Genomic DNA, 23,904 nt, shown 5'->3' with positions numbered 1-23,904 from the left:
GACGTGCTCCATGAGTTCCGCAGCCCCCCAAACGCAGCTCCCCCAACTTGTACCCCTGCCCCTGCCGAGAACGTTGTCTCCCTGCCCACCACTCCAGTGCAGCCCAACCTGCCCCCCAGCACCCCCGGCCATCTCAGCACTGTGCCCCGGCTGTCTGGCCCAGGAAGAGCAGGGCTGTGTCCACTCCGTCCCCACCAGTATAGGCCCTGCTGCATGGAGGACTCTCCACAGTCAAAGGCTGAACCACCTGTCACCTGGAGCTGGAGTTTACATGGGAGTCTTTCCCTGCCAGATGGGGTTTCCTGGGGACAAGTGCCCAGAGGATGTGCCCTGTGTTCCTCATGCCTGGATCCGACTCAGAGGGCCAGGTAGAGCAGACGGTCCTTCAGTGCCATGCCCTCTCCCCAGCAGAGCTAGCTGGGTGAAGCCGAAGCCACTGGACCACCGCCCTCAGAGCCCACCATGTCCTTTCTGCTTCCTGCCCAGCTTCACGAATCTGCAGGACCTGAGCATCCAGCTGGGAGAGGCTGTGCTGTATCCCAGTCCCCAGGACTGCGTCTCTGTGGCTGCCGTCCGCGTCATCCAGCACCCCTCCAATGGGGACGCCCTCCAGGGTGGCGACGTGGCTCTGCTGAAGCTGGCCTGCCCTGTGCCCTTCTCCAGCGCCATCAGACCTATCCCTCTGGCTCCACTGGGCTCCGACTTTCCCACAGGCACCCTCTGCTGGGTGACCGGCTGGGGGGACATCTGGCAGAATGGTGAGTGAGGGGCAAGGGGCTGGGGGCTGGGGCACAGGGAGCTGCCCTGAGCTGAAGGCATGCAAGGGTGGAGTCACCCCAGTCTTCTCTCTGCCCCTCACCTCAACGTAGAGGCTGGCCTAGGCCTCATCCTGCACCGCTCAGCCCTGCTTTGGCCTGGCATCTTCCACCCCGCCCAGATGATAGGAATGTGGGCCCTGGGGAGAGAACCGTGGAGCCACTACCTTAGCTCTTCACAGAGAGTGGCACACCACCTCGCGGTCCCTGAGGGCCCCTCAGCCGCTGTCCCCTGTGTCCCACAGTGGCCCTGCCTGAGCCCCATAGGCTGTGGGAGGTAGATGTGTGCATCGTTTGCCTACCACCCAGAGCCCATCACCAAGGAAATGCTCTGTGCTGGCTACGTCCAGGGCCAAAAGGGATTCTGTGAGGTCAGTCCCCTCTGGCCTATGTTCCTGCCCCTGATTCACTGTGGGGTCCTGGAGAGTCACTGGACACCTGTAGGCCTCAGTTTCCCCGTAAATGCAGTGGGAGTGAGGGTGCAGAGCCCCCTTTCACAGGGAAGCAGTGACACACCTCCTCCGTGCTTAGCAAAAGGCTCTCCCAGGTCCCCTCTCTAATCCTAAGTGACCCTGGGAAGCAGGCTGGATCCTGGACTTGGGGCAGGGGTGGCATCTTACGATCTAGCTCCACGAGGTTGGGGACTTTTCTCACCCAAGGTGGAACAGCGTCTGGCTTGGAGCTGGAACTTGACAAAGATTTCTTGTAAGAACGAGTCCAGAGCCATCCTGACAATAAAAAGCAGAAAGTGTGGGCTCCAGCTGTCACAGGGAGGTGAGCAGCTCCTGCAGGGGCTAGAGGGACAGGGGTCCAGACCCAGAGATGCCATGCACCTTGTAAGGGAGGCAGTGTGCATCGGAACAAGCAGGCAGGCTTTGGATAATAACAACAACAATAATAATAACAAAGTGACTACATCTCAGCACTGCTTTTACTAGCTGTGCGACCTTCAGCAAATTGCTTGACCTCTGAACCTAAGGGTCCTCAGCTGTTACAAACAAAAAAAAAGAGGCAGCTAGAGCTGATATGCAGATTGCAAGGAGGAACCTCTTCAAGATGGAAACTCGGGGCTACCACACCTGCTACCTGGAGCCCCAAGGGAGCTTGCCCTGTGTGTCCTCCCCTTGCCTTAGTATCCGGCCCCCTCTGACAAGCTCCCTGATGTTAGCCTCAGTCTGAGAGCTCCCACCCCTGCTGCACAGACCCGAGTCCCACTGGGGGGAATAACAAACGTTATTCTTGCTTCTTTCAAGGCGACTCCGGGGGCCCCCTGGTCTTTCAGCTCAGAGACAGGCGCTGGGTGCAGGCGGCAGTGGTGAGCTTCAGCAGGGGATGCGCTGAGCCCGGACTCCCGGGGGTGTATGCCAGGGTGTCTGCCTACCGGGCCTGGATCCAGCGCCACCTGCTCCGACGGAGGAACTTTCAGAGGGGCTGACCCCTCCCCTACCCTCTAATCGGTCTGCATTCTTACATCTTTCTCCCATGTTCTTGTGCACCCCTTCTCCCTTCTGTCCTGTTGGCCTTGCCTCTCGCACTCATCCTCCCTCCCCCCGACCCTGCTCCGTGCTCCCTGTTCCCACCCGCCCCCATGTGGCCAGCTGACCACTGGAGCCCAAGTCCTGGCTTTAGCGGAGAAAACGGGAAAGGGAAGCTGGCAGTTTGCCTTGCACCTGTTTAAGGCAAAGAGCTGGGGCCAGGATGGAAGCACGAGTTGCGGGGGTGGGGGATGCCTGGGGGCCGCCAGCACCCACCTGCAAGGAATAAATGCTTGGTATCTTCTGGCCAGTTCTTCCAAAACGTCGCGGAGAGGGGTGGCACCCGCACTTGTCCCAGGCAGAGGCCCCGAGGGGTGCTCTGCGTGCTGGTAGTCGTCCGGGCGGCAGGTGTGGGCGGGGCCAGCCCTCAAAGGAGAGGCCTAGGGCTCCCCCTAGGCAGCGGCGGCTACAAATTTGGAAGATAACGCCTGGCTCCCCGGGGCACGGGGACACCCGCCGAGTGAGCGCAGACCCCAGCAGCGAGGGTCGCAGCCGGGGAAGGCTGGAAGCGGCTCGCTCCTTGACCCGCCGCCCGCACGCCCTGCGTCGGCCCCCGCAGCTCTCCGCAGCCCCTCCTCCCCGCGGCGCCCCGCCCCTCGCGGCGCCCCGCCCCCCGCAGCCCCCCTCCCCCCCGCCGCCGGCTCTCCGCAGGGGGGGGGGCGAGGGGGGCGCCGCGGAGGGACCGCGGCCTCGCAGGGGGCACGCAGGCCACTCCTGATTGGTCTGCGGGGCTGCGCGTCCGCGCCCTCCCATTGGTGTCTGGAAGGGAGGGCGGCCTCTATTGGCTGCCACCTTTCTCTCCCTCTCTCCCTCTCTCCCTCTCTCAAATAAATAAATAAATAAATATATATTTTTAAAGATTTTATTTATTTATTAGAGAGAGTGAGCGACAGAGCACAAGCAGGGGGAGCAGCAGAGGGAGAGGGAGAAGCAGACTCCCCGCTGAGCAGGGAGCCCCACTCATCCCAGAACCCTGAGATCATGACCTGAGCCAAAGGCGGACACCGAGCAGATTGAGCCACCCAGCCGCCCCAAATAAAATCTTAAAAAAAATGCAAATGTCCAAATCAATGAGTCGGACAAATGTATACAATCAAGTAGCCGCTATCACAATCAAGTTTAGACAACGTTCCCTCTCTCCCCTCCTGTCCTCGACACCCTCAGCTGGGGAGGAGGCTGGACCGTCCCGCAGCGGGGGAGGATGGAGGAGGAGCTGAGGGGGGGCCCCATCTGCTCCTTCTGCGCACCCGAAGCCCTGGACCTCGCCTCCCTTTGTCCCCCCATGCATCCTGTTACCTGGCGATAAGTGGCTGGCTCAGGGACACACAGACCACAGCAGGACCACGTCAGATCCATGGTGCCCTGTGGGCAAACCCACGTTGTTTTCTCCTCACCCGGGCAGGGGTGGGGATCAGTGCTCCCCACTTCCAGGAAGCCATCCCCAGACTCCCCGTCCCCACACCCAGCCTGTGTTCCTGTGGTCTCCACCACAGATCAGATGGGCACAGCGCCCAGCTGTCCGGCTCAGGTCAGGCCCTTCCTAACCGTCCTCTCTGTGGCCGGGCCTCGTGATTGAGCCGATTAGGGGCCCTGGGAGGGGCTGGACTTGCCTGCACCCGCCCCGGCTTCAGAAAGAAACTCCAAAGACCATGTCCCTCCACATCTCTAACACTGTGCCCCTTGTCTCCTTTGACAGGAGAGCAAACTGAGGCACAGGGAGGGGTGTTCTGTCCCTGCATGCCTCCCTGCTCTGGCCCCCGGATGCCCTCCTGGCCGGGTGGCGTCTCCTGTCGCCCAGTGGATGTGGCTTCTGTGGGCCTGTGTGGAGGCCCCTCAGGAGGACCCCTCCTCCTTGCTCCCACCTTCACAGTAGCTGCTCGCTTGGCTCAGACTGCCCTTCGGCCCTGACCCTTCCTGGTCTGAGCTGGGCTTACTTGTATCTGTGAACAGGAGCTGGGCTGTGTGGGTATGGTTTTCAGGGATACGGGGACACCCCTGGTATAGGCTCACCCCCTGCCCTGCTCCCCTCCCCGGCCCCAGGCCTGCTCTGGTCTACAGCTCTGGGCTTGAAGGAGCCTAATCCTGTCTTTCCACCCCCCACCCTGTCCCCCCTGAGCCTTTCTTCCTGAAATGCCCCTCCCTCCACACTTCATCCAGCCCAGGGCCTAAACAGGCCTAAGAAAATTCTAGAAGTCATCATCCCCACTATGGACAATGATTACCCCTGGGTGAGATGGGGGAAGGAGGAAGGAAGACGGATTTCTTGTTTTCTTGTCTTAACACATCTGTATCCATCAAGAGTTTGCAGTGGGCATGTACTACATTTGTAATTAAAAATAACTTCTAGATTAAGAGGGAAAAGGAGCAGCCTGTGTGCCTCCCCTATAAGAGGTTTCTTATCAGTGGGCAGTTGAGAGGAGAGTCTGACTGTGCAGAGCCAGGGCCCTGGGTCTCCCGTGCTTTGGGAGGTGGACTCCCGGCGCTCCTCTGTCCCCATCCCTTGGTGGGCTGCACGGACAGCAGGAGTCGGGGCTGAGGAGGGGTTTGGAGTTTGGAGGTGCAAAGATGAAGAAGGCTCCTGCCCTGGTGGTCCTAGAGCCTCACTTGACGTGGAGATCAGTTCTAGAAGGATTAAAGGCAAAGCTTGTGTGTACACGTGAATGAATAATAATTAAATCTGCAGTCTATAAACACAAACACCTCCAACTTCAAAAAGCAAACAAAACCGTTTTCAGCAACTGTGAAAAACTAAGTGTAAATGCATTCATTTAATTGAAAATCTCCAAATGATGAAAAGAAGCCTAGAACTCGAATTGACAAAGGAGGGGCAGAGCTGCCAGAGGAGACAAGCCACTGAGCGACACAGGGAAGCTCCTAGCTCCCCCAGAAATGAGACAGACACAACTCTCAAATGGAAACAGCAGAAGCATGCTATTTGTTACCAAAAAACTTCAAAAATTGAGCATCTAGGGGTGCCTGGCTGGCTCAGTGGGTTGAGCGTGCGACTCTTAATCTCAGTGTTGTGAGTCCGAGCCCCATTTTGGGCATGGAGCCTACTTAAAAGTTTAAAAAAATAAAAAATACATTAAAAATTGAGTATCTCCTGTGCTTTTCCCCCATAATGTAGCAAGTAATACCTCTATTGTATTCTGTTTTCCCAATCATATGTATTATGTTACTTATCACATATCATGGTTTACCCTTGGCTCATGATACATTATGTCTCACATTTGTATCCAGTGTTGGATTCAGAGTTACAGTGGAGAGAGCACATTTTCTGCAGGGCCATGGCAACAAGGGTAGGACTGGACTCCATTCTGAGTAAAGCAGAGACAAGTAGGGACCTATAGCCAAGGTGCAGGGGTTTCTGAATGAGAACTTAGTAAGAGGAGACATCCAGGGAATTCTGGCTGAACCAACCGATGGGGGCTCCTGCACACCATCGAGTACCAGGGTGGGGAGTGAAGAATTGTCATCAGATGTGGAGGGTGATCAGGTGCCAAAGGCAGGGCTCTTGCTAAACTGGATTTTGCAAGGAAGTGCGCAGATGGGCCCAGGAGAAGTTTTGGTTGAGCAAAGATTGCTGGTCGTTGGCCATTGATGGAGGGAGCACTGGGGTCCAGGACTGTGGGGAGGAGAAACTGGAGTGTCTTTCTAGAAATAATGTGGCATAGCCACCAGGGGTTCTCTGGGAATCTGGTCTAGGGAGCCATCTCAGACAGACACAGCCCTAGGAACCCAGATGGCGGTCTTCTGTGTATGGACACGAGGGAGGACCACGAAGTTCCGCGATTGGCCTGTATGGGATATGGGGGCATCCCTAAGATGAAATGGGATGGTTGCAGGGAATGCAGCCCTCTGGGGACTGAAGTCTGAGAACAGAAGTGGACGGTTTCCTTGGCCAGGGGGTGTGTTCTCTATGGCAGCAGGGGCTCCGCCCCATTAATAATCACAGAAAACCTAACGTGGCACTACCCACAGGTGAGAATATCAGATGGTGGCCAGGATGAGGCGTGACAGACATTCTCCTGAGTTGCTGGAGGGAGTTCGAGGGGACAACCCCTCTGGAGAAGGGTAATGGCCTCGTCTAGAGAATGCAGACTGCAGCAGCCCCTCGCCCGCACACGCTGCAGACATTGGGGAGTGGGCACAGGAATGACCACAGCCACCTGGTCCTAAGACCCCGAACACAGACAGCCCGAGCGGGCACGGCAGGAGTGGGCGTGGCCATGACACATGACTGTGTGCGGGGAAAGCGAGGCTCCAGGGGGCGTCAACGCTCGATGACACTCAGCCAAAGGTGAGCATGAGCCCCAATGCCCCACCTTCCCCGTGGATGCGCGGTGTCAGTGGGGGGATGACGGTGCGCGGGAGGAGGGGGGACAGGGTGTCAGGGTGGTGCCCACTCTCAACCCCATCACAGTGCCTGAGTATCCCTAGAAACATCTTTTCAATGGTCAGAGAATCAGAGAACTGAGGTCACAAGACAGACAACTAAACCTCAATCTGGAGAGGACCGGGATTGAGCACTGGCCACCTGGAGAGATGCCGCTGGGGCCACACAGAGCCAGGCTGCTGTCTGGGCCGGGTGGGGGCAGGGCAAGGCCCCCCTAGGGGAGGGGCCACCCCGATGGCAGCGTGGGGGCTGCAGGGGGCCCGGGGGCCGTGAGGTGGGGAGGTGGGCAGGAGGCCCTGGTGACCAGTAGGCCCAGGGGAGAGGGAGGAGGTGGGCAGGTGGACAGGCGGGGCGGGAGCCGGCCCTGGCTGTGGAGCCTGGTGGGGACAGCGTCCAGGGGGTGGTTATCTCCTTGTCACTTCCATCTGCCCCCCGACTGCTGATGGCACTACTAAGATGGCCACCCTACTAAGAACTGTTCAGTAACAGCCAGGGGCGGGCGTTGTGGGGTCCCCAAGGAATCGGGCCTGCCATCCCGGGTGGGGACAGCAGGGCCCTTTCCTGTGTGGAGGCACTTGGCTTGGTCCTGCCCAAGGCAGTTTCCTCGTGTGATTTGGGGGGTGCATGTCAGCCCCGCCCTGGAAGGGAAGATGCAGAGGACAGGCAGAGATGTGGGGAGGGGGACACTGTCCCTGGGCGCCTCCCTGCTCCTCTGAGGGTAGCCCATGGACATGAACTTCCCTGGGGGAAACAGGTCACATAGTGAGGACAGCACCACTGTCCCTGGGTGCAGCCATACCTGAAGGCCTCCTGGGGGCATCCTCGTTCTACATCTGGGCAGAGGAGAGGCGTACCTGGAAGGAGAGCTGCCTCAGGGCCAGGGATCAGCCTGCCGAGAAAGGGAGGGACACTCAAACACCCCGTTCCCAGTCCAGGCAAGACGTGGGAGCCCCGATCCACAGAGGGGAGCCGGTAGCCACTGCATGCAGACTGGTAGGCATCTTAGCCATCCAGAGCCTAGGAAGCCATGCCCCCCTTGGAGGGGGGGCTGACTAGTCCTCTGCTTGGCTGTATGCCCACCCTTGGGGCCTGTGGACCCAGATGGGTGTCTGGGTGGTGGGGACACATGTCGTACGACGACCTTCATCTGAATCATCCACTTCCTTCACTCTGGATTGGAGGATGCAAGGCCCCTCCTCTGACCGCCTCCTGGCCAGGAAGGATAAATGGGCAGGGGAGAGTGGGCTGGGTTCATAGCACCAGTGGTCGGCCAAGATAAGCCCCCCACCCCGAGAACCCAACATCTGGGTGTTGCTGTGGAGCAGAGCAGAGGAGCCCCAGATCCAGAGCATCGAAACCCAGACCCCCAGGCCTTGACTGACCCCTGGTCCCGGGGGGCCCCACTCCATCTGCACGTCGTACCCTGCAGACCCCCAGCCTGGCCCTGCTGCCCCCCCACGTTGCTCCTTTCAGATGCTGAGTCTGCTGGTGCTGGTGCTGCCCCTCCTGGGGAGCCTGGTCCACGCGTCCCCTGGTGAGTCCTAACCGTGGTCCAGCCCCGTCCCTGCCCCCTCACCCTACATGCCCCGTGATGATTGGGTGGACGGGTGCCGAGAAGCCCGGGGTCGTGGGGGCACAGGGAACAGCTGAGCCCAGGGCCAGGCTGTGCCCTGTGCTAAAGGCGCTTCTGACCCCAGCTTCAGGCCAGGTGCTGGAGCGAATGGGCATCGTAGGGGGCCAGGAAGCCCCTGGGAATAGGTGGCCCTGGCAGGTGAGCCTGAGAGTCCACCACGGGTACTGGAGGCACGTCTGTGGGGGCTCCCTCATCCACCCACAGTGGGTGCTGACCGCCGCACACTGCATGGGACCGTGAGTGGCTCCGGGGCCGGGTGGGGCCGGGTGGGGCCGGGTGGGGCCGGGGCTCCACCCACATGCCCGGGGGGCCAGCAGCCTGCTCAGGCCCCCTGAGTGGCCGCCTGCTCTCCCCAGGGCCATCACGTATCCTTCAGAAATCAGGGTGCAGCTGAGGGAGCAGCACCTCTACTACCAGGACAGGTTGCTGCCCGTCAACCGGGTCATCATGCACCCCGACTACTACATAATCGAGAACGGGGCAGATATTGCCCTGCTGGAGCTTGAGGACCCCGTCAACATCTCCCCCCACGTCCAGCCGGTCACCCTGCCCTCTGCATCGGAGACCTTCCCCACGGGAACGCCATGCTGGGTGACAGGCTGGGGGGATGTGAACAGTGGAAGTGAGCATCAGGGCCAGCAGGAGGGCTGGGGTGAGCAGGGGTGGGTCACATCCCTGACCCAGCCTCTGGGCCCCCCCCGGGGGGGTCAGGGTCCCCAGCGGCCCGCTCAGGGCACGAGTGGCTTTCCCTCCTGACGTCGCGTGCTCGCCTCTCTCCCCAGCGCCCCTCCCACCGCCGTTCCCCCTGAAGCAGGTGAAGGTGCCCATTGTGGAAAACAGCATTTGTGACATGCAGTACCATTCTGGCCTCAACACGGGGGACAAGATACAGATCATCCGTGAGGACATGCTGTGTGCTGGGAACAGGAAGAAGGACTCCTGCCAGGTGAGCCTGCACCTACCCCCTCAGCCCCCGCCTGCCCCGCCTCCTGAGCCCCCACTGACCTGTCCCCTCTCCAGGGCGACTCCGGAGGGCCCCTGGTCTGCAAGGTGAGTGGCACCTGGCTGCAGGCAGGCGTGGTCAGCTGGGGCGACGGCTGTGCTCAGCCCAACAGGCCCGGCATCTACACCCGGGTCACCTACTACCTGGACTGGATCCGCCAGTATGTTCCCGAAGAGCCCTGAGCCCAGGCCCTGGAGCTGCCACCTGGATTGGCGGAGAAGAAAGCCCACTACTGTCCCACAACACTGGCAGGCGGTGTCCTTCTGCCCACCTTCCCCGTGCCCTGTCCGGGGAGCCCCGGTGGGCGCGAATCCTCATTAAAGCGCATGGAAGCAGACGTGGTTGTCACTGCGGCTCTGGTTGTGCGGGTCACCGAGGGACAGGGAAGGGGTCCAGGATACAGCCTGGTGTAGCTGCCGTCACCGTGGGGCCTGAGCACGGGGTGTGGGGGTTGCTGTGAGATGCCCCCTGCCCAGACCCTCAGACAAGAGCCCATTCTCAGCTCATGGCTTCCTTCTCCTGGGGAGTGACATCATGCATTTGGGACGGGGAGAGCAATGTGGACCATTGAAAAGGCACTGCAATGGGGTTGAGAGTGGGCACCGCCCCAACACCCCGTCCCCCCTCCTCTCGCGCACCGTTATCCCCCCGCTGACACCGTGCATCCACGGGGAAGGTGGGGTGTTGGGGCTCATGCTCACCTTTGGCTGAGTGTCATCGAGTGTGATGCCCCCTGGAGCCTCGCTTTCCCCGCACATGGTCACGTGTCACAGCTGCGCCCACTTCTGCCGTGCCCGCTCGGGCTGTGTTCGGGGTCTTAGGACCAGGTGGCTGTGGTCATTCCTGTGCCCACCCCCCAGTGTCTGCGGCGTGTGCAGGTTGGTGGCTGCTGCGGTCTGGGGCCTGCGCGTCCTCCACTCTCTAGATGAGGCCACGGGCTTTCACATGCCCCGCCCCCCGCCCCCCACAGTGGAGGGGAGAGCGCCCGTTCCACCCCACCCTGCAGACCTCCACGCTGGACTGGGTGGTGGCGTCTCATCCAGTGTATAGGTTGTATTTCCATGAGTTCGGGTGACAGGAGTCCCTTCAACAGGTGGAGCCCTTGCCCTCGGCGGGGGAGGGGAAGGTTGTCCACGTGCAGCACAGGGACATCTGAGCCCCTCCCCCTCCCCCAGCACACAGTCGCCCCATCTATGGATGTTCTAGGGTGACACGCAGGCGAGGTTCCTATGTTGAGCTGCCTCCTACTCAGGATTGCTTCTTAGCACGCAGGACTACGTGGCGGCAGCTCCTCAGGCTCCTGGCAGCCACACGGCCTGTTTCCCGGAAGCCAGGTCTGCCCGACGGGGACTGCCACTGGCCGGCCCGCCCCGGGCGGAGTGCTGCCCTCCAGGCCCACCGGCAATTGACAGCCGCTTGTGCAAACTGTCCTTCGCCAACTGAGTAATTCTGCGTTGCAGGCTCTTCGTTCATTTTCGGGTCCTCCTATAAAGTAGGGTGCTAACCTTTGTCTTTGGAAGTCCATGTTCTCCTGGCCCTCAGCTTTTCTGTTTAGACACAATTACGCACATGAACGTATGGAGAACTAAATCAACATCAACTTTTCGGGAGTTTTCTGGGCTCTTCAGGCCAGAACTTTCTAGATCAACATTCGCCTCTCTCCTCCCACTTGTCAGATGCAAAGATACACATTTAATCTACGGAGTCTCTAGAAATGACCCCTGTCCTTAGCAGGGGAGATTCTGAAATGATCCAGCAGCTTCCTTCTCCAGCCCTCACTTCTGTTCCTGCAGCCTGCTCAGGGTGCGGGACACAGAGGTGCGGGGGATGGGGGTGCCGGGGGACAGAGGGGCACCGGGAGCCATCCCAGGACACGGGAAGGCAGTGGGGCCTGGTCTGCGTGGTCTGACACCCACAGAGCCCTCACTCTGATGTAACCACCATGACAGACGACGTGCTCAACCTCTTCGTTTTCCCTTTTTAGCTTTGATTTCTTTAATGACAGCTGTTATACATGCCCATCCTAAGACCATGAAAGGTAAGAACCTGGAAACTTCCCTCCTTCTCCCCCCTCCCTGCCACCTCACCGCGTTGGGGTCACACTCCCTCGATGCCAGCCTCATATACATACACTCAGGCCTTTTTTTTTTAAAGACTTATTTATTTGAGAGAGAGAGAGAGAGAGAGAGAGAGAGAGGGAGAGAGAGAGAGAGAATGAGTGGAGGAAGGGCAGAGAAAGAAGGAGGAGCTCCAGCAGACTCCCTGCTGAGTGCGGAGCTGTCCTGGAGCTCAATCTCACCACCCTGAGATCACAACTTGAGCCGAAACCAAGGGTCGGGGGCTCAACCACCTGCACCCCCAGGCGCCCCTACACTTAAGACTTTAAAAGCATGTCGTGCAGGGGAGAGACCAAGGGACGAGATCTGGAAGCCCCTGGATTCCTTGAGATGTGGGTGAGGGTCCCAACTTGGGGAGTGGGGAGGGGGCCTCAGACCCCCCGGCTTCCCCTATCTGGCCCAGGGAGCTGAGGAACTCAGACCCACTCAAGCAGGGGAAGGCGAGAGACCTTGTATCAGGTAAGCCAGGCCGCCCTCCGCGGGGTCAGGCTGAGACCGAGCAGACCTGGGGGGTCGACCCTCCCACTACCTTCACTGGGCAACAGGAGACCCCGCTGGACTGGGAGGGTATCTACAGGGCCAGGGGAGGAGGGCACCTCGGCACAGGACACCCTCAGGAGCCGAGTGAGGGGGTACAGTTGGGGAGAAGGGTCCCCACTAGGGGAGGTGAACTGAGCCAGGACAGGTGAGGGCCCTGACCCCAGGATGACATTAGGGGTTCAGGAGTCAGGGGCTGGGCTCCTCCAGACCTGCCCTGCTCCCCAACACTGGGTGACATCAGGGCCCCTGGGCTCCAAGAGGGGTGGCTTGGGCCCAACACTGCTGCCACCCAACCAGGCTGACAGGGGCAGATCCCCCTTTCCCAAGGCCCACCCTCTAGGTGTGGGGCCATCGTAGGCTCAGCACAGACCCTGCATACGGAGGCCACGCCACTGTTGTCGTTCATCAGAACAAACACTCAACACGCCTTTTGAGTCTCAGCTCCTGGTAGGAGGGGGACATCCGAGAAGCCACATCCTGGAAGATCGTCACACAACCACCCCGTCCCTCAGTTTCCCCACCTCTAAGAGGGGATCGCTGACCTGGAGGGTCTCAGAGGGACCTTCCCACCTGGGCTGTGACCTGGAGCTGGGCAGGGAACTGGGGGTGGGTGCAGGAAAGTCCAGCCCTTCCCAGGGCCCCTAATCGGCTCGGTCATGAGGCCCCGGCCACACAGAGGACGGTTAGGAAGGGCCTGATCTGAGCCGGACAGCTGGGCGCTGTGCCCATCTGATCTGTGGTGGAGACCACAGGAACACAGGCTGGGTGTGGGGACGGGGAGTCTGGGGATGGCTTCCTGGAAGTAGGGAGCACTGATCCCCACCCCTGCCCGGGTGAGGAGAAAAGGTGGGTTTGTCCACAGGGCACCTTGGATCTGACCTGACCTGGTCCTGCTGTGGTCTGTGTGTCCCTGAGCCGGCCACTTATCACCAGGTGACAGGATGCATGGGGGGGGGGACAAAGGGAGGTAAGACCCATCTTCGGGGTGTGCAGAAGCAAGTGGGGCCTGCCCCTCAGCTCCCCCCTCATCCTGCGCCCTCCTGCCCTGCACAGCAGGTGTACGGCCCTCCCTGACCCACCTCAGACCAAGCACATGCAGGGCTCAGGGCAGCCCCCCAACCCTGCAGGATACAGACATCATGGATCTGGGACACTGGTCTCCTGCTCAGCCGGCTGTGCCTGGTGGGGGACCCAGTGAGCGGCTGGGGGGAGGGCAGGGGGCATCTGCAAGTTCTGTGGACCTCCAGCTAGGGTCACTTTTCCAATCAATCATGGAGCTGAAGCCCCTCAACTGGACACCCCGGCCCCAGGGAAGCTGTGGGCCGAGAGAGATTGGGGGTGAACCTGGGGGCTGAGATGAGAGAGAGACCCTGTAGGCCTTGGTGTTTGCCCTGCCCACTGGGGTCAGAGCAGAGAGGCTCTGGCCACAGCCAGGTGGGGCTTCCCACAACTCAGACCACCCCTGAGGAGGCTATGGTAGGCCATGGCGGGCTCCTGCTTTGCTACGTGGCTGGAAGGGAAGGGCCTGGACCCCACCCTGGAGCTGGTCTGCACTGGGCTTGGCCACCAGCCAGCATGGTCACAGCCATCGCCGGTGGGACTCTCAAGAGATCTCAAGTTCTACCCTGTCTGGGCCCATCTGTACCCGCTCTCATGCCTCGCACGAGCCCTGGGCCCTGAGAGGGCAGCAGGGCGCCCAGCCGGTCAAAGGTCAGGGCTGTGAACTTGGCTCCTCCCTCGGCCACCAGAGGAGACAGGTCAAGCCTCTGCAGGGACCCCAGGGCTAGTGCCGGAGCTGGCCGCAGGCCCGCATCACCGAGCCCTGCTCTTGGCAAGGCAACAGGCTGGCCACGCTCCCTTGCGGGGATACGGATCCTGCCGGTGGTAATCCAACGCATTTCTTAAATAAGTTAGTATTTATTCCGCTTTGCTTGGCCCCCACCCCTGCTGTCCCTTCCCTTAAGAAGCCAAATTTCCTGTATCAGATTATTGCAATGTTTAACCTGAATTTATAAAAGAAAGGTCCATGAAACACAGGGGCATTGGCGGGCACCGCTCTGCCCAGGTGCAGGCGGGGCCGCCGGCAGCGGCGGGGGACTTTATTGCACGGACCCCACGCCCCTGCGACGTGGGCGCGTCTGGAATACCCGAGGGCAGAATGGTGGGGCGTGGGCCCAGAAGGGAGCTGGGGAGACAGTGACAAGGAGTGGGGCGGACAGGTGAGAACTCAGACTGAGGGACAGTGAGCATGGGTGTGGCGGCCTCGGGGACCAAGCTGCCACCCAGGAGGGCACAGGTGGCCCCAAGCACGTGTTCCCTAGAAAAGTAAGTGGGCGTGAGAACAGGGCTCTGCTGGGTAGCCTTGGACTGCCTCCTTCTGGTCGTTTCCTGATCCCTGTTGCAGGGACACAGCGGCTGTCAGGGGACCCGACTGGGCGCTGGCACGGCCTCAGACCATGGTGACGAAACTCGGAAAAACCCAAACCTGAATCCACCAGATGGAGGCTCATAGGCTGAGGAGCTCCTCCCTGTTCTGCTTTGCCCAGACCCAGTGTCCGCCTCCCTCCCTGGGCGGACAGCCTTACGGGCCTCTCCGCCGCAGCAGGGCCCGCGCTGGGGTCCACGCACAGCCCTGCCCGGGGCTGCCACCCTGCTGGGTGCACCCCAACCCCACTGCTAAAACCTGTGTGGCACCATGCCCTGAGCTACACGGGCCTGTTTACACTGTTACCCAGGGTGGGGGTGGCTGGGGGAGACCCTGCTTTCTTTGGGGGGCTCTGGAGGACTTTGAGGTGCAGCCCCCGCCCCTTCTCTGGGGGGTCGCTGGAGGGCACGGGAGGCTCTGTTTTGTGGGGTTCAGGAGGCACTGTGGCCCCTGAAAAGGAAGCCCTGGGTTCTGGGGCCATACTATGGCCACCGTCTGAAAACGGGTCTCCGCCAGGGCCCCCCGCGTCCAGCGGCTCAAAGGCAAAGTTGGGGACGGTCAGGTGTTCTGCACGGCAGGGGGCCTGGGCCCGACGCTCCCCCCTGGCGGCAGGGTCCACCCCTGCCCCCTCCATGGGCTCCAGGGAGTCCCTGTGTGGCATGGCCTCACAGGACGGGGTCCGCCGCCGCAGAGTGGTGCTGCTGCCCTCGGCCACTGGGGCCCGAGCTGTGCCCTCATCCTCCACTGGGGGGTCTACGGAGATGCAGGGCGGGCTCATCTTCTTCTTCCTGCGTGCCCCCAAGGCTGGCTCGGCCTCCGGGGCCCGAGCCTTTGCCTCCCTGCCCTCCAGGTGGCCATCCCCACCCCCTTGCTCCCCGGAGGACCGCCTCTGCTCATCTGCCTGGCAGGGCTTGTCCAGGAAGCCCTGGGTGTCCACACTGTAGAACCTCCGCAGGTCCGGGTCACTGCCTCCCCCTCCTCGGGCAGTGGGTGAGGCTGCGGGGCTCAGGGCCGAGCTGGTGATATGGCTGACCTCCTCGTCGGCAGGATCCGGGACCTCAGCCTCCTCCCCTCCTGGGGCCAGTGGCCTGCCAGAGACACAGCGCTGCCCGAAAGCGTGCTTGCGGGTGCGGACACTGCTGGGCCGCGGGGACCGGGGTGGGGACCGTATGGAGGCCCCCAGGGACGCTTGCCTCACAGGGGTCTTCCTGCCAGGCTCCCCCCAGCCCGGGCCGCTGTCCCTGGGGCCATTAACATGCCCTTCCTGCGAGTCGGTGCGCATGGTCTCCTGCAAGGAAGGACCCAGGATCCGATGAGGAACGAGGTCAGGCAGAACCCAGTTGGCAGCCAGGGATGCAGGAATGGCGCTCCCCAGAGAAGCCCCAGATTGGAGTTATGACCCCCGAGCCTAGGGATCAGGTTGAGATGTGGCTGGGAGCCACTGGGGGGGACGCTCTGTGCCCCAGCCCCGCCCGTGCCGAATACACCGCTCAGGACCAGCCTGCCAGGTGCTCACCACCAGCGCTGGTCGTGCCGTGGGATGGTGAGGACAGAGGGCTGGGGGCCTGAACTCCTGTGGGCAGAGCCTCACCCTGCCCACCACCACCCCAAGGACAGGGGTCGGGGGGAGGGAGAGGGTCCGAAGCTGTGGGGCTGGAGGGAGGTCTGTGGGTGCAGGCAAGGCTCAGGGTGCTGCAAGGCACTGAGGCTGCCGCCTGAGAAGGTGTGGTCCCCAAGACCCTGCACTTTGTCTCAGGCTCCAGGGACATGCTCCTACTCTCTTCTCTGGTGTCCCTGTCCCTCACCCTTCACATGGTCGGGGGGAACAACAGAAGAACCCCCAGGCCTGGGCTGCAGGACTGGGGCAGCTTCTCCTACCTGTGTGCAAAGCAGCCGGCTGAGGCTGGGGGAGCGGGCTGCACCCTGAGGGGACAGGGCATGGAGAGTGTCGCTGTCCCTGGCTGGGGAGAGCGTGGCTGCCGAGGGGACCTGGAGAGAGGTGCAGGGCTCCACGGGCGGGGAGTGTGCGGAGGTCACTGGGCCTGGGGCAGGAAAGCAGGTGCCCTCAGCGGCCACTACCCTACCTGAGGCCTGCCCCAGTCCCCGGGCCACCTGGAGGGGCCGTACCTGCAGCGGCCACGCCCGAGCACATCTCCACGTCCACTTCCCGCAGCGGGCGGGGGTGTGGGGCCGAGGCGGGCGCCACGGGCCGGAACATGTAACTGTCATTGGGCAGGGACAGCATCCTGGACACCGACACCTTGCGCACCACCAGCAAGCCGGGGGCGTCTGGGCTGTGCTGGGCCACGGGCCGGGGGCAGGCGGGCGGCCCCTGCGCCACCTCCAGCTCCAGCTCGGCGTCCAGCTCTGCGTCCTCGCGGGCCTCCTTGTTGCTCTCCTCCAGGTGCTTCATGAGCACGGCCACCACCACGTTCACCAGCACAAACTGGGCCACCAGCACGAAGGTGACGAAGTAGATGGGGGAGATAGCGGGCAGGTAGCTGAGACAGTGCTTGTCCTCGCGGGCACACTCCCGCAGCGTGTCCTGAGGGCGGGGCGGGCGGCTGAAGGGCGGTGCTGGGCGCCCCGCCTCCCCGCCCACCCGTGTGGGGTGCCGGCTGGTGGGGGGGCCGCCGCCGGGCTCGGGCTGGTACCTTCATGATCCCATTCCAGTTGTCCCCCGTGGACACGCGGAACAGCGTGAGAAAGGCCATGCCGAAGTTGGAGAAGGTGGCGTGCCGGCTCAGGCCCTCACAGGGGTTGTCCTCACTGCACTCTGCCGGGGAGACCCTCGCCCAGTCAGCCCGTGGGCGCGGCAGGGGCAGTGCATACCCCGGGCCCCGGGGACCACGCTGACCCACTGTGGGCCCTGCCCTACCCCGGGGAGAAGGTCCTGCTCTCCTGGGGTAAAGGGCCCTGGCCTCTGTGAAGACCGTGTCCTTTCGAAGTGGGCGTGGGGTGGGGACAGGACTGCTCCTCTCGCAGCCACAGAGGCTGCCTCTGGGCCTGGCCTGGAGCCCTAGCCTCAGACTTGGGGCTTTCCAGATGGACACGGTCTCTGTGGGTACACAGGCCAAGTCCGCCGTGGCAGCCGGTTCTGGCTCAGCCCCAGCAGATAGCACCCATGCTCCCCAGGCCTGCCTGTGGGGTCAGCACGCCCTCAGACCTCAGCAGCAGGACAGGGCTGCCTTGGAGTAGGAGGCATGGTGAATGACGGGCCAGGCCAGGATTCGTCGGGCCTGGGGTCTGGGGCACCAGCTGCTGAGCTCTGGGCAGACCTGAGCTGGGAGAGCCTCGTCAGCCACCTCATGGGCAGTCCCGCCCTGGAGGCTGCTCAGTTAGACCAGGTGCTCAGGAGATCCTGCAGGGGCTGGGTGGTCACAGAAGCCCCACCGGCTCCCTGCCCAGAGACTTAGGCCTGAGGGATGAGGGACACCCTTAGTGACAATTAGGACAATTAGGAGGCAGAGGAGCACATGAAGCTCAGGGAGACTCGTGCACGGGTTTGTGGGTGCATATGGCCGGTGCGTACTTCTCGTGCTCAGGTGCGGCTCTGTGCCCCCAGCTGGGGCGTGAGCCCGTGTGTGCGTGCGTGCGTGCACGTGTGCAGATGCTCCCGCGTGTGTCTGCCATCCGTGCTGCTCTTGGGCAGTGAAGGGCTGATGGGGGCTGGGCCAGGGGAGGATGTGGCAGGAGGCCCACACCCCGCGTCTGCCTGGCCGGCGCCCCAAGGGCCTCATGCGCGTGGGCGAGGCTGTGCACACTCACCGAGCCTCCCAAACAGCTCCACCCCCAGGGCAGCATAGATAAAAAACAGGAGCATGAAAAGTAGGCCGAGGTTCCCTACCTACACAAGGAAAGAAGCAGAATGAGGTCAGGGGCCGCCTCGGCCCCCACCTGCTGGGCACTTGGCACCTGGCGCCCCACCTCGCTACCCTCACCCACATTCCCCACAGGCTCCCAGACACTGCCTTGGAGCCCTGTTCTGGACCCATCCCTCCAGGCGCTGGAGCTGTGACCCCCGGGGCTCCTGTCCCGCCCGACACCCAAAGCCCCCCCCGCACCCCCACCTCTGTCCCTGCTCTCCTCACACCCCCCCTGCACCCTGGACCGCAGACCCCACTGCCGGCAGCTACTCTGCTCTTCAGAGCCCCAGGGGTGTCCCGGGGGCCCCGGTGGACTCTGCACGGGGCCTGCCTCCAGCCTCGGGGACCCCATGGGTGCAGATGAAGCGGGGACCCTGCCCCCTGCTTGCCCATGGCTCTTCCAGCCTGTCCTCCTGCTGCACTCGGCGGGGTGCCCCATCCTCATGTGCCTCCCGTGACCCTGCCTCTCCAGCACCTGTCCCCCCACTCCTCCCCGCCTGCTGCTCCCACAGACCTGGGCTGAGGGGGTGCTGAGGGGACCGGTGGGGGACAACTGAAGGGGGGAGGGTGTGAGGTGTGTGGGCGTGAGCGAGCAGCTGGATGGGGGACAGACGACCGGCTAGCAGGGCTGGATGCACGGACAGATAGACACAAGGATAGATGGATGGACAGATGGCCGGGCGGGTTGGCAGAGGGACTGGGTACAGCATAAATGGGACCGTGGGTCTCTTTCAGCTGAAGAGGCCACAGAGGATTAGGATCGGGGCCGTAAGTGCAAGAAGTGAGGATGCAGGGCCTGAGTTGGCTCCAAAGAGGAGTGGGACCCGTGGCCAACACGTGGTCCCCTGAACTCCGACAAGCCCATTGGGGCCAAGTCCTCTGCCCACCACATCCAGAACTGGACGGGGGAGGGGGCACTGGTTTCCAGCCTTCCCCACAGAGGCCAAGACCCAGAAAGCGCCCGGCCCTTCTCTGCCCGCGCAGCTGAGTTACTCCCCGCACACGCGGGCTGATTACCACAGTTTTCACAAGACCGAGGACTATGTGAGTGAACGACCCAGTGAGGCCCTCCCGCGCCTTGTGCTCCTAGGGGCATCTGTAATGCGCACCCTTGGGGCAATGACGCTGGACTGGGGCGGGGCTGCTGACCTACCTGGGGCAGGGCTTGAACCACCGTGTCCAGCAGAGCCCGCATGCCTGTGGCCATCTTGAGCAGCTTCAGCACTAGGGCCAGAAGCCGAGCATCAGTAGGGGGCGTGGGGCCTAGGCCGGTCCAACCCTTCTTTGCTGGGGGACACCATGGGCCACCCCCATCCCTTACACTCCCCATCCCCCACACGGCCCCCAGGCAGATGCTGCAGGGTGAGCAGAGGAAGGATGTGGAGCCTGGGCCGTGGAGCCCAGCAGCAGGGCCCTCTACCAGCCTTGGGGCAGCGGGGAAGGACAGGCGGGCCGCCTACCGCGGGCAATGCGGAGCACGCGCATGATGCGGATGATGGTGGGGTTGATGGGCAGAGCTGCGTTCATCTCGATCTCCTCCAGTGTGATGCCCATGATGGACAGCAGCACGATGGCCAGGTCCAGCTGGTTCCACCTGGGGCAGGTGGTGGGTGGGCTGAGCACCTCCATCCTGTGCCCTGGGCGCATCCCTCGCCACGACTCCGGCCGGCCAGGGGGAGGAGGGCTGTGGCTCTCAGGAGGCCCCGCCCCGAGGGTTCTCCAGGCCCTGGCGCCCGCCCCACACACCTGTCCTTGAAGAACCTCCGGAACCCAAAAGCCACGAGCTTCAGCACGGCCTCAAAGACGAAGACGATGGTGAACACGTAGTTGCAGTACTTGAGAGCCTCGTCCAGCGACTGCGAGCAGAGCGTCAGGGCTGCGGACGGAGGCTCCCGGCCCGCAGTGCCTGTGTCCTGGTCAGCCCACCCCACCTCCCCTCTGCATGTGGGGCTGGGCCAGGCCTCTGAGGCACGGCCTAGAGATACCCTTGTGGTGTTCTGAGCCCTCACATGGGGGACACCTACTGCTCCCAGCGCAGACCCCCGGCCCCACCTTGACCGGGCCCCCACCCACAACCCAGGGCGGGGCCACGCCAGACCCAGTGGAGACCACTCCCTTCCTCTGCTGGGGGACAGGGGTGTCCCTTCTTCAAAACATGATGGGGACACAGACACAATGGGGGGAAAATAAAAAGCTGACCACCTTACACCTGCCTGCCCCCTGCCCAGCTTGCTCCTAGGCAGCTGGACTCACAGATGTTCCCACAGCCAGTGTTTCCAGACTGAACCACTGTGGGGAGGGCGCTCCAGGGTAGGGGGCCCTCGGAGTTTCAACCGGTTTTAAAAAAAGGACGCTTTGCTCAAACCACAGCTTCACATACCCTGTAAACCCCAAGGAGGGCTCGGACCAAGCTGCAGACCCAGTACACCCCAGCTCTGATCCAGGCCACCCCACTGAGCGCCAAACCCCACCTAGGCCCACCCCCTCCCCGCCCCAGGGCTTGTGTCCCCGCGGCCCGTCCTGGAGGCAGGCTAGGCGGGCATCTCCAGGGGCCGAGCCCCACCTTGGGCTGGTTGTAGTGTTCCATGGACATGGTGATGACGTTGACCCCGATGATGAAGGTGATAAAGAGGTCAAGATAGTGGCTGGTGCACAGCGAGTGAATGGAGCGGCGGGTGGGCGAGTAGTCGGCGTAGTAGGGCCGGCGCTGGGCCTCTGCAGGGAGAGGGTGTCCGTGAGCTGGGGTAGGGGCTGCCTGCGCCCTGGTGGCACTGGGATGTCCTTGCTCGTCTGCCGGGAGGCTGCAGCGCGGGGACTGCTGGGGGAGGGCCCTGGGCTCAGACACGGGGCGTTCGCCTGAGCCTGGAGGAAAAAATTTCTCCCAGGAAGAGGGACCCCTTCTACGAAGGAAGCGGCTCTCAGGGAGTCCAGCTCCTGTTGCTGGCTGGGACCACAGGCTGGGGGGCGGGGCAGAAGTGGGTCTCAGGAGCAGGTCGCCGTCTGATCTCCTAGGGCCCTGGCCCCAGGGCAGGTGCTAGGCGTGGGCCAGGCAGCTGAGACCCCACCTGGGCCCTGCTTGGTCCCCACCCTGCCAGGGGCTCCCGAGCTGGCCCTTGTGGTCCACTCTCCTGGGCTCACGGCAGGGCGCAGACACGTTGAGGACGAAGACTGAGCAGATGGGGGCCTTCCTGGAGGCAGGGCCAGTCCCGTCCCCAGCCCCAGTGGTCGCAGGGCAGGGGGGCCCGCCCCCGGCTCCATCTCAGTCTGGACATGAGCCACCCCTGGTCACCAGGCCCACAGTGTCTCCCCTCCTTGTCCTCCAAGAGACCAGTGGCCACTGCCTGTTGTCTGGGCTCTGCCGGACCTCTGGTCCATCTGACGACGATGGCCATGACCTGGAGAGGTCCTGCACCGCCAAACAGTTCTGCCTGCACTAAACATTCTGTCTGCAGTAACTCCTTTAGGGCTTGTCAAAGTCCACTGAGCACTGGGTGAGGGCACAGCTGCCACCACTGGACACGGGAACACGCCTGGGCCACAGAACCCCGCACAGGCAGTGCCCAGGGTAAGAGCTAGGGCTGCCCCAGCCGGCTGGCCCAGGGCCTGGGAGGACAGGGGCTGATGGGGACCGACCCCTCCCTGGGACCCTCATGCCCCTTGGGCTGGCGTGCATCACTGAAGAACTTGGCTCAGCTCGTAAAGCCGGCGGCCGGCAGCCTGTCAGATCAGGCCAGTGCCGAGGATGCGGAGCAGCTGCAACTGGGCAGGTGTCCCAGAATGCAGCGGATCAGCCATGCGCGCAGCCAGGCAGAGGGGCAGGCCCGAGCTTGGAGGCAGCAGCACCGACACCGGGCAGGTGAGCCAGCAAATCCTCTCCCCTCCCACCGAAGCCTGGTGCCCACCCCCAGCCATCCCGTGCCCGCCTGGCAAGGGACCCCAGCAGGCCTGGCACCAGCCTGCAAGGTCCACCCCTCCCCACGCAGCCACGGAAGAACCGAGGCCAGGCCAGCCCACAGCCCCATGCGCTGGGTGGCAGAAGCAGGGGGGCTGAGACATGCAGGGCGGGGGTGGGGGCAGATACCTGGGCTGGGGAAAGTGCCTGGAAAGACAAGGAGATGGTCTGAGCTGGCCTCGGGGGGGTGGGGCGAGAACACTCCACACGGGGCAGGCTGGGTGGGGACACTTAGCAGCCCCCCCCCCCACCCTCGCGTCAGACGCCCTCCTTGCCCCCAAGCCAGCTGGGACTTCCCTAAGACCCTGTCTAACTCTGATGGCTTTGCTCGCTCTTCCCGCAGTATGAAAACCCTCACAGGCGTGAATCTGCCCCATAGCCACGGCAGTGAAAACTGGGGGTCTTGTTCGCGTCCTGTGCTGTTTGGGAGGAGACCCCTGCGCCTCCTGCCGTGCGGCCCTCCCCTGCCCTGGCCCCTCCTCTGAACGCCCCAGTGCAGGCCATCTGGGAGGGGACTCCAGGCCTGCCGTGCACACACAGGTGCTGCCTGGGTGCCCACCACACCCGTGGGTGAGGTAGGCCGGGGCCAGGCTCGGGTCCGGGAGCTCGCCTCTCCACTGGACCCGGGTCCCACAGGCACGGGGCTCGCGCAGGTGGAAGGGACGACTCCCCCACCCCCACCACCGCCCCAAGAGCCCCTTACTCCTGCGTTTTCGCTCCAGCCGCCGCTGCCGCTTCTCCTCGCGCCGCCGGGCCTCCTCGGCCTCCTGGTGCTGCCGGCACTTGTGGAAATTCTCCACCACGACGCCCACGAACATGTTGAGCACAAAAAAGCTGACGATGAGCAGGAAGGAAATGAAGTACAGCAGCATCCAGGGGTTGTGGTTGGGCACGGGCTGCGGCATACAAATGACACGTGGGTGCCCATCCCCCCGGCCCCTCTTCCCAAGGGTGGCGCATGCACTCTGGGGTTAGAGATGGGGCCCCGAGAGAGACGGCTGGAAATTCTGAGGCTGCAAACAAGCCTCCTGGGGAGAGGTTCCTTGAGACGTCCTAGAAGACAGACCAGTGGGTCCCCACCACCCCCTGTACCTGCTGGTCTATGCCCACAGCATCCAGCCCGTCGTACATGATGTTCACCCAGCCATCCTTGGAGGACAGCACAAACAGGGACATCAGCGCCTATGGGGTCAGAACAAGGCTGGTCACCGCAGCTCTGCCTCCACCCAGAGACATGGAGAGACCACACCACCCCCGCTGATGACTCCCACTGATGCCCGTGGTTCCGGTTCCCCAGAGGAGGGGGGCATGCTGGCCCGCCGGCGCCCCTCCCTCACCCACCCCTCCCCCACCCCTGGCCCCGCCCACCTGGCCCAGGTTGTCGAAGTTGTATTTGCGCCGCACCCAGCGGTAGCGTGCGGCCTGGCACTCAGCCTTGGTGGAGATGTTCCTGGTGTCAGCGCCTTCGCAGTAGTAAAACTTCCCTTTGAAGAGCTGACCAGGGTGCGGAGGTCACCCCGCGGGCCCGGTCCTGTGCCCCCGTCCCACCAGACCCGCCCCTGCACGACCGTCTCCGGGCTGCTGGGCTACTGGGCTGCTGTGGACCACAGACCACCGGGCCA

The 23,904-nt window shown here is 62.7% G+C and overlaps 2 protein-coding genes across 2 annotated transcripts in view; one reads left to right on the top strand and one right to left on the bottom strand.

Moving 5' to 3' along the window:
* The first annotated feature begins 8,021 nt into the window (after positions 1 to 8,021).
* On the top strand, positions 8,022 to 9,713 carry LOC123842135 (tryptase-like). Its single transcript, XM_045871547.2, has 5 exons — positions 8,022 to 8,280; positions 8,444 to 8,615; positions 8,736 to 9,001; positions 9,162 to 9,325; positions 9,400 to 9,713. The coding sequence occupies exons 1-5, from the start codon at positions 8,220 to 8,222 to the stop codon at positions 9,562 to 9,564; spliced, it is 828 nt and encodes a 275-aa protein (XP_045727503.1). The 5' UTR covers positions 8,022 to 8,219; the 3' UTR covers positions 9,565 to 9,713.
* A 1,832-nt stretch (positions 9,714 to 11,545) lies between these two features.
* CACNA1H (calcium voltage-gated channel subunit alpha1 H) overlaps positions 11,546 to 23,904 on the bottom strand; it is a 62,761-nt gene continuing 50,402 nt past the window's right edge. Inside the window, exons 22-34 of the mRNA XM_045874625.3 lie at positions 23,651 to 23,776; positions 23,375 to 23,464; positions 22,986 to 23,178; positions 22,412 to 22,429; positions 20,894 to 21,045; positions 20,077 to 20,186; positions 19,791 to 19,924; positions 19,484 to 19,554; positions 18,233 to 18,311; positions 17,119 to 17,240; positions 16,592 to 17,009; positions 16,343 to 16,506; positions 11,546 to 15,752 (exon numbers count right to left, since the gene is read on the bottom strand). Coding sequence (XP_045730581.1) covers positions 14,745 to 15,752; positions 16,343 to 16,506; positions 16,592 to 17,009; positions 17,119 to 17,240; positions 18,233 to 18,311; positions 19,484 to 19,554; positions 19,791 to 19,924; positions 20,077 to 20,186; positions 20,894 to 21,045; positions 22,412 to 22,429; positions 22,986 to 23,178; positions 23,375 to 23,464; positions 23,651 to 23,776 — 2,685 coding nt within the window. The 3' untranslated portion in view covers positions 11,546 to 14,744. The remainder of the gene's footprint in view (positions 15,753 to 16,342; positions 16,507 to 16,591; positions 17,010 to 17,118; positions 17,241 to 18,232; positions 18,312 to 19,483; positions 19,555 to 19,790; positions 19,925 to 20,076; positions 20,187 to 20,893; positions 21,046 to 22,411; positions 22,430 to 22,985; positions 23,179 to 23,374; positions 23,465 to 23,650; positions 23,777 to 23,904) is intronic.

The sequence above is a fragment of the Mirounga angustirostris genome, unplaced genomic scaffold (assembly GCF_029215605.1).
Source record: "Mirounga angustirostris isolate CCGP_5_RB_7025 unplaced genomic scaffold, mMirAng1.0.hap1 SCAF_5, whole genome shotgun sequence".
Taxonomy (NCBI): domain Eukaryota; kingdom Metazoa; phylum Chordata; class Mammalia; order Carnivora; family Phocidae; genus Mirounga; species Mirounga angustirostris.
This window is presented reverse-complemented; position numbering and strand designations above follow the sequence as displayed.